Source organism: Rhinichthys klamathensis, unplaced genomic scaffold (assembly GCF_029890125.1).
Source record: "Rhinichthys klamathensis goyatoka isolate OS25496 unplaced genomic scaffold, OSU_Roscu_1.1 h1tg000196l_1, whole genome shotgun sequence".
Classification (NCBI taxonomy): Eukaryota; Metazoa; Chordata; class Actinopteri; order Cypriniformes; family Leuciscidae; genus Rhinichthys; species Rhinichthys klamathensis.
In genome coordinates, this window is record NW_026606722.1 from 3,721,622 (window position 1) to 3,731,470 (window position 9,849).

A 9,849-nucleotide genomic window follows, 5' to 3' on the forward strand; every position below is an offset into this window, starting at 1 on the left:
CTCCAAGACAATAACGTTAGGCCTAACTTTAACGTTAAATCCCGCGATCAACAATTTAAAAGCCTAGTTTGCAGATTCTTCTAGACTCGAGTAAAGGAGTGTGGTTCGAGTTCTTCTGTCTAAAGAGACAATGTTCTCAGTTCACTCATTGTAAAGCTCCAATGCTGAGTTTTATTTTATTTTTTTATCATAAACTAAGTTAGCTGACAATACACATGCTAGCTCAGCACATAATTAGCCTAATACATTGGAATACCGTACTAATATCAATATTTCTCTAATCGCGTTTAGATTCTCAATTTAATACACTATATTTTGATGTATTAGAATTTGTATAAAATAAAAAGTTATTTACGTTACCTTCCGTAGATTGCAATATGTCCATTGTTCGTTGTCCATATTCCTTGTTTGTTCTTCATTTACATCCCGCAACTCGCTCAAAATAAACATTTAGCAGTCCGATGTAAAATAATCCATGTTTTAAACAATGTAAAAGCCACAAAACCGAAGTAGGTCCCGAGCAGGAGCACAGACACCCACTCACTTCAACTGACGTATTCAAACTTGACTGGTAAAGGCGCGCATAGTTGTCATTGGCCAGATTCCTGGATGACAGTCAGAATAACCAATCATGCTCAAAACAACTCGGAGAGACAGCCAATAGTGTGAAAACATTGCAATAACAGGACAATATGAAATGTTTTAAAAGAAAGAATAGGAAAAAAATATACACGTGCTATTTAGTTGTATTTGTAGGCTGGCTGTTATATTTAATCAATTGTTTAAATGTGTTTTCATTGCAGTGCATGATTAAAAATGAAAGATAAAAAATGAAAGATAAAAAATGAAAGATTAAACAGTAACTTGTATACCATATATAATAACATTTATTTATCACTGTTCTGATAAACAGCAATTTATCAGAACAGTGCATAATGAGTGTCCTTACATGCAAACCGAAGCATTGAGAACTTTGTAAGTGTATAGACAGTTTAATAAGAAGATACTTTACACAGACAGTACAGTTAGCGCATACAGACAGGAGCCATCTTGGAAAACAGTCTCGACCAATCGAACCACGAGAGTGAGCGAACAGTACGTGTAGATATTGAAGATAAGATAAATTATATTTATTTTTTTATTTTCTCTGTTGCGTTAAGTGCTTCTCTTATGCGAGACTGTTTTCCAAGATGGCTGCTGTCTGTATGCGCTAACTGTACTGTCTGTGTAAAGTATCTTCTTATTAAACTGTCTATACACTTACAAAGTTCTCAATGCTTCGGTTTGCATGTAAGGACACTCATTATGCTGCCGTGTTAGTGTGGGGCTAATTTGAGCCTTGTTAATGGTATTAACTAGCGATCTCTTTTTGCTTACTCGATGCCCAATATACTAGCGTTATAAGCTAAACTGTTTTTAGAGATAAAACTCTTTACATTCGATTATCATGAAAACAAATCTCAGGGAACGATTTAGTCTGTACCAATGTGTTATTACACCCGAGGTTCATTTTGCGCCGGAGTTCTCCTTTAAGCCTGTAGTCCAGACTAAAATGCACGTTTGAGCTGTATTACCTGAAAGCAACTTGTAGGCTATACTGACATATCTTATGTCAGTGCCATTGTTTTGTCTCAAGATGCACACCAGTAATGTTTTTTTCTTCTAAGGTACATTTTTAAAAGCTATAATTGAATGCCCAAATTTAACTAAGGCCTAATCCTGGCTTTATATCTAAACCCTGTCTGTGAAACCGGGGGTTAGAAATTAAGGGGTTAACCCTAACCTTAACCCTTGTCTACAGACTTTTATTTAACAGCATGGATACTCCAAGGTGTTGACTGCAGTGGTTAGGTCTTTAGCATTGATAAAGGACAAAGATCTTCTCACTGTGACAGTCTGTAATGTATTTTAGCAATGATTGTTTGTAAGGATTGTCCCTAAAATAGAGCTATTGATGCATTCAAGACATGTCATAAAGATCGTATTTACGAATTGAACACACATGAACGCCACCACAATGATGAAAATAGGAAGTTATTTACTGTAAAATTAGGATATTTTTTTTACAGTGCAGTATGAACATCTGTTCTGAACTAGTTCTGGCTGTCAGTGGACGTTTAGATAATGGCCAGATTGGACATCTTTTATTTACGTAATTTATTGACTGTTTCTGGATGTCAACGGACGTCCAGATTATAGTCAGTATGAACGTCTTTTCTCAACTAGTTCTGGCTGTCAGTGGACGTTTAGATAATGGCCAGATTGGACATCTTTATTCACGTCATTTATGGACCATTTCTGGATGTCAACGGACGTCCAGATTATAGTCAGTATGAATGTCTTTTCTCAACTAGTTCTGGCTGTCAGTGGACGTTTAGATAATGGCCAGATTGGACATCTTTATTCACGTCATTTATGGACTATTTCTGGATGTCAACGGACGTCCAGATTATAGTCAGTATGAACGTCTTTTCTCAACTAGTTCTGGCTGTCAGTGGACGTTTAGATTGTGGCCAGATTGGACATCTTTATTCACGTCATTTATGGACCATTTCTGGATGTCAACGGACGTCCAGATTATAGTCAGTATGAACGTCTTTTCTCACCTAGTTCTGGCTGTCAGTGGACGTTTAGATAATGGCCAGATTGGACATCTTTATTCACGTCATTTATGGACCATTTCTGGATGTCAACGGACGTCCAGATTATAGTCTGTATGAATGTCTTTTCTCAACTAGTTCTGGCTGTCAGTGGACGTTTAGATAATGGCCAGATTGGACATCTTTATTCACGTCATTTATGGACCATTTCTGGATGTCAACGGACGTCCAGATTATAGTCAGTATGAATGTCTTTTCTCAACTAGTTCTGGCTGTCAGTGGACGTTTAGATAATGGCCAGATTGGACATCTTTATTCACGTCATTTCTGGACTATTTCTGGATGTCAACGGACGTCCAGATTATAGTCAGTATGAACGTCTTTTCTCAACTAGTTCTGGCTGTCAGTGGACGTTTAGATAATGGCCAGATTGGACATCTTTATTCACGTCATTTATGGACCATTTCTGGATGTCAACGGACGTCCAGATTATAGTCAGTATGAATGTCTTTTCTCAACTAGTTCTGGCTGTCAGTGGACGTTTAGATAATGGCCAGATTGGACATCTTTATTCACGTCATTTATGGACCATTTCTGGATGTCAACGGACGTCCAGATTATAGTCAGTATGAACGTCTTTTCTCAACTAGTTCTGGCTGTCAGTGGACATTAAGATAATGGCCAGATTGGATATCTTTATTCACGTCATTTATGGACTATTTCTGGATGTCAACGGACGTCCAGATTATAGTCAGTATGAACGTCTTTTCTCAACTAGTTCTGGCTGTCAGTGGACGTTTAGATTATGGCCAGATTGGACATATTTTTTTAAGTCATTCATCGACTAATTCTGGATGTCACCGGACGTTCAGATTATAGCCAGTATGAACGTCTTTTCTCAACTAGTTCTGGCTGTCAGTGGACGTTTAGATTATAGCCAGATTGGACATAATTTCTCATTGTCATTAATCAACTAATTCTGGATGTCAATGGACGTTCAGATTATGGCCTGGACGGACGGACGTGATATCAACCTGTTTTGTATGTCCACAGACGTCGCTTGCTCAGTGGGATGTTTATGAACATTAAAGGATCAAAAGTGCATGCATTGCTAGAGGAAGAAGTCACACAGAATGTCTTGTCTTGCACTGACCTCTAGTGGTCAACATCACACACCTCTTTTTCCAGTTTTAAACCATTTAAATCAACAGGCAATGTGATCATACTCATAAAGTATTCTAGACTCTAGAGTATGCATCTGTTGGAAGTTTGTCTTTTAAATGTAACCCATTAATGCAATGTAATTAGCATGCAGTAAATGACAAACAACAGAATGAGGTTTCAACTTGATTACTGAAGCATCCAGATGCCATTTACCCCTCCAAGCATAGTGTAACACAGTTGAAAAGACATTATCTAGCCAACTGATCAAGTATCTTCAGTGTCCTAAGGGATTTCAGACATGGGAAAAAGCAGCAGGTCTAACATGCTAACGGCTAATGAGGAAGTCTGAGATTGCTAATTCACATAACACAGTTTAGATGGATTAGTCATCTTCACGTGTGTCATATGCATTATATCACAGAAGAAATAAAGTCTATCTACAGGTTTGTTTGCTGACCTTTTGGCCTGTTGACAGTTGATACTGTACAGATGGATATTTAGCATTAGCTAACCTTATAGCCAAACATTTATTTCTCATCCAAACTTTTGTCTTGTGTCATCTCTAAACCAAAAGTAACAGCTAACACAAATGAGTATACAAGCATGCCAATACTTTAACAGTGATTATTTTCTTGAATAGCTTGTTAATAAGTAGGTGGGCACTGTTGTTTTACTGTGAATAAAGCACTGCACTCTCTCTGAAGTGGTTAAAGCAGAAGAACATTGTTGCCCTTTAAGCTTAGAATTCAGAGGAGAAAGGACCTCTATAATTACTCAGTGACCTTTCCATACTGGAGGCTAGATAGCTTTCATCACATTGACTACTGTAATCAATGTACACAACTCACAGCACAAACTCAACTGGAAAAGGCTATAGACTCCCCAGTGGCTGTGACAGTCACACAAGACTGATTTCAGAGCTGCTCTTGAGAAAAAAAGATGTTTGCCTAATTGTATTGAATGTGCACTTGAAATATATATATATCAAATCTTGTTAAAAGTATATTTGAAAAAAAAAAAAAACTGTCCTAGCACGTAATACATAATAGCCCTATACATTAAATAAAAAGCCATTTAAGTGTACTTAAAGAGAGTTCACTTTCATGACACAAAGTGCACTTTGTAATAATGTCAAATTAAATGTTTTTTTTTGGACATGCTTTACAGTACACTTATTTTGAGTTGACTAATTAATATACTACAGCAAATGTAAAGCATTTGATTTCAATTTTAACTGTTATTTAATTTTGCAGTAAATCATCATCATTACAAATGTGTAATTACAAATATATTTAAATAAATGACACAAGTTTCAATAGAAATGATATTAAATTATATTTTAGTTTACCATAAATGCTTTGTCAGTACACCCGGCAGTATAAGTAATTATGACATTACACAGATGTACTTAAGTCCTACTTAAGTATGTAAAAAACATCTGAAGTTCAATTTAATTCGATATAAATGTAAACTAGTTTATTATAATAAATACTTATATTTATTAATAAATCATAATCAAGGTCTGAAAACATATTTAATTTGCACCTAAGTATATTCTTTTAAAAATATTTTTTTTCTGTGAGTATTCTTTTTTAAAAGTATGCTAAAGTCTACTACTTTGTCACAAGCGAGTAACTGTAGCATTCATGATAACTGCCTAATATGGCTAGATAATGAGATATTTACATGTTGAGTCAGCTTAGTCAGACAACTGAGGAGATAGGAAACCTTGTGCTTCAGTTCATGTGATTTACTAAAACAATTGACTCACTTCTGTAAAGACCACCAGTGATTCTCAACTGGTTTTGTTGCAGGATCCAGATTTTATATTTATTAAAAACTGAGCCAACACAGTACCAAAAATGGGAAAAAGTATTAGTGTATTTATTTATTTTAAGAAAAAAGGCCTGTCATGCATCCTAAAATTATTTGATCTTCACACAGAGAAGTCTGTCTTAGGGAACATGTTTGCCAATAGACATAACCCACACTGACACATACACATATATGCTCATACTGTATCTGTACTAAGTGAAACACACAATTCACTTCTTAAAGGGATAGTTAACTTTGAAATAAATTTTTGATATGTTTTAGCTTACCTCAAGGGCATCCAAGATGTAGGTGTCTTTGTTTCCAATTTTGATATTTTTAGGTCAAACCGTTCTTGTCTGTCAGTCATATAATGCAGGTCTATGGTCACCACCTCAAAGAGCATGCGCAGAGAAGTACAAATTAAACATGATTTAATGACTCGTAAATGTAAGTACTCATTGATGGCCTAAGACACGAAACGAGCGGTTTGTGTGAGAAAACGAACAGTATTTATATCGTTTTTACCTCTTGTAACGCACAGACCGAAGTGCCGGCGCCCTCAGATCACTTGGACGTGGCTGTGGTTACAAGAGGTAAAAACGATATAAATACTGTTCATTTTCTCACACAAACCGCTCGTTTCGTGTCTTAGGCCATCAGTGTGTACTTACATTTACGAGTCATTAAATCATGTTTAATTTGGACTTCTCTGTGCATGCTCTTTGAGGTGGTGACCATAGACCTGCATTATATGACTGACAGACAAGAACGGTTTGACCTAAAAATATCAAAATTGAAACTACAGCGGAAACAAAGACACCTACATATTGGATGCCCTTGAGGTAAGCTAAAACATATCAAAAATTAATTTCAAAGTGAACTATCCCTTTAACCACAAAGTACAACATTCAGAAGAAGAAATTAATGTTCCTATCAGAGAAATGTCTGAAAAGGGTATATGGCAGGCACTTTTTCCAAAGTGATGTGCTTCTAAATACTCCCTGGTTCCTCACTGCTCTGTCCTCCATGAGCCGGATATCGATCGAGCTCCATCATGAAGGATATATCAATTTACTAAACCCACTATAAGGCGAGGAAGCTTCCAGAGGAGACTGGAAAACTTGGAAACATAGGTGTATCCTTCCCTGGAGTCTTTTTTTATTTTTTTTATGTGTCCAATCATTCTTTACACTTCTGGATTACTGAACATAAAAGTTCTAATTTGAGTTTTTTGAATCAACCATAAATCACATATCAGCAGTACATCTTCCTTTATTCAAAATGTCTTGTTTAACCAGCTACATCAACATAACAGCACAGCAAAGTATTAAAGCATTACAATGTTTTATTACAGTAGGCCTATTTGAATTCAGTATTTTAATATTTTTTATTAATAACACAAATACATTGATATTATAAATACACATTGAATATATACATTATATATTCAAAAGCAGCTTTGGCTTTGCATATACTCCTTGGTTTTATAAAAAAAAAAACAATAAATAAAGGTTTGTGGTTATTAAATTTGCTTTAGTGAAAATTAAATGTTACAGTAAGCAACAGTAAATGATTAACAATAAAATACGCTCTTTCAGTTTACTAATAATGTTTAAACCAAACATTTGTCAGTCCACGGATGTTCAGTTATACCTTTACAAAAGTTTTTTTCAAAGTATTTTAGTGCAAAATCATTGTTGACGTGACACTTGAATATTCCACCAATTCCTCCATCCTCACATGTCATTCTTTCCACACCTCAGCTAAGTCGGAAAGAACGGATGTGGGGAAAGGTAAATGAGATTGCACAATCAAACAAATCAGAGGTATATATTTTTCTCCTGGGAATCGAACCTTGACCATGATGTTTCTTTCCCACTCCTCCATTTGAGCTTCTTTGTATCTTCATAGTGACCTACACACTATATGAGGTGTGAGGGCACAGCTCTCAGTGCCAGCGGAGTTATTCTATTGTCTTTGGGACTGTCACCACACTTGCTAATAACAGTAACATTTGTGAGCACAGAGGATTTGCTCTTCCATCCAGGATGCAAAAGTCTCCCAAAAACTTCTCGAGCTCTCTTTCGGAAGTGACTCCCTACGATAACGTACAAGAAAGGGTTTATTGAGCTATTGCTATACCCTATATAAGAAGCCAGCTGGTTGCCTATTTGCAATATGTCCTCCCAGAGGCACCCAGGAAGGAGCTTAAAGTAGTCAAGAGTGTTTAGGAACCGCACCAGCTGAAAGGGAGTCCAGCACAGGAAAAATACCACTAGGACCGTCAGAACCAGCTGAGCGGCCTTCCTCTCCGTCCGCACCCTCGGTTGAATCACCAGGCCACGATTTTTAAGTGCCTTGACTATGTGAAAGGTGCAAAGTGAAATGATCGGCAGGGGAACCAGGAATCCAATCAAGTTGGTCGTAAAGTTCCGTTGGAGCACCCAGGCCGGATGAGGGTACACTAGGTAGCAAGCTTTCACCCCTAAGAATGGAACGAAATTTACTCTTCGGAAAAGCAAGGCTGGGAGACTGAGGGTGAATCCAACCGCCCAAATCATCGCACAGATACGCTTGGCCCATTTGGGGCATCTCAGCCTACTAGGATTCATGGGTTTGGCCAAGGCGAGGTAGCGGTCAACACTGACCAGCACTAGGAAGAGCACGCTGCAGTAGTAGTTCATCGAGATGGCGGTGTTGACCACCTTGCAGAGCAGTTGACCAAAGTCCCACTGATAGTCTTGGGCGATGGTGACCGCCCAGAAGGGCAAACAGAGGACCATTACGAGGTCTGCAGCTGCCAGGTTGCCCAGATACACATCAGCTACGCTGCACGACTTCCGCTGGAGGCAGAACACGCAGAGGACCAGACTGTTGCCCACCACTCCCAGGATACTGATAAGAGCCAGAAAGGGAGGCTGGAGGGAAGACAGCCATATCCAGGCAACTGTGTCGTTGCAGAGGAGGTTCGATGAGTTTAGTTCCATTTGGACACTGTGAAAAATGTGTTGTTTTTGTTACTTTTAAGTTTGACTTTGAAACCATTTTCACTCATAAATTTGAATAGTTATTACAAAGAAATGGCAAGTAACATTAAACTAAACAAGACATTTTGAAGTAGACCGACTAAAATGGTATTACAATGGATGACAATAATCTACAGTGTAAATTGAAGTTGAGGATAATCACAAAAACCTGCTGGTTATTCCAGAATTGGTGAAGTTTAAAGTTTCCTTCCTGTTTGGCAAATAAAAAAAAGAACTAATCCAATTCTAGGAATGAAGGGGAGTCATTTATGGGAACCGATTCATCTAACTGTGAGCAAAACCTGGAAATTCCAAGTATCTTCAGTAGGCTATGTTACATTCTTACACATTTTCGGAATATTAGCATAATGAGTTAAAATAGTTGATCTCAAGTTTGTATTCTGACTTATAATGTTTCATATCCATATATCAGATAAATAAATGTAATTATTCAATAACAAAGTCTCTTTAAAGTTAGCATAACCTGTTACTGTGATTAGTGATGAAGTTTGTTTGAATATAACCATTATTATTAAAGTCCCATTGACTTGTAAGAATCTCACCTACCTTTCATGTTAAGTGACAGCTCCAGATTACAGATCCAGAGCCGCTATCCGTTCACTTTCGATGTGTTGTCTGGCTGAATCTCCTCCAACAAGACAGTGGTGAGATCAGACAGGCGCTCTTATAAACGCATAATGAGGCTGTCGTCACTGGAAGCCTGGATCTGTTCTCACTTTCCATTTGTCATGCTCTGGCTGTCTTTCGTGTGAGTAAAACACTTGCACACATAACTGTTATGAAGCTGATATGAAGATAAACATTGTGACTCAAGCGTGACGTAGCCTTTATAACAAATCTTCAGCTCATGACACAGCAACTGCAGATAAACCAGATATTATGGTGGAATTCCAGAACGATTTCACATGGGGTTAAATGTCTTCCAGATGCATTTCCATTTTTACTACATTTTATGGAATTTTTTCTCGTAAACCAAATAAACACAAATGTAAGTTGGCAACACATTAATCTTGTAAAACCCAACATGCAGGCCAAACAATATAAAGTGTTTCTCCTTGAACCGTGGAAATGGCTATTAGATTTTGAGTATTGAAAATAAAAAAACGGTTCCAGTCTCTAATCCTTTCCCCTCAATTCTAATGTTCACTATGAACTCAGAAGACAAAAAGATGACATTAAAGCTTAACTGTCAACAATGGTTGAGGCAAGGATCTTATAGAGGC

The 9,849-nt window shown here is 37.3% G+C and overlaps 1 protein-coding gene across 1 annotated transcript; it reads right to left on the reverse strand.

Annotated features, from left to right (window-relative positions):
• Positions 1–7,263: 7,263 nt before the first annotated feature.
• On the reverse strand, positions 7,264–9,319 carry si:dkey-63b1.1 (B2 bradykinin receptor). The gene is made up of 2 exons (XM_056262878.1): positions 9,173–9,319; positions 7,264–8,573 (listed from the first exon to the last, which is right to left on the reverse strand). The coding sequence occupies exon 2, from the start codon at positions 8,564–8,566 to the stop codon at positions 7,502–7,504; it is 1,065 nt and encodes a 354-aa protein (XP_056118853.1). The 5' UTR covers positions 8,567–8,573; positions 9,173–9,319; the 3' UTR covers positions 7,264–7,501.
• Positions 9,320–9,849: the final 530 nt, after the last annotated feature.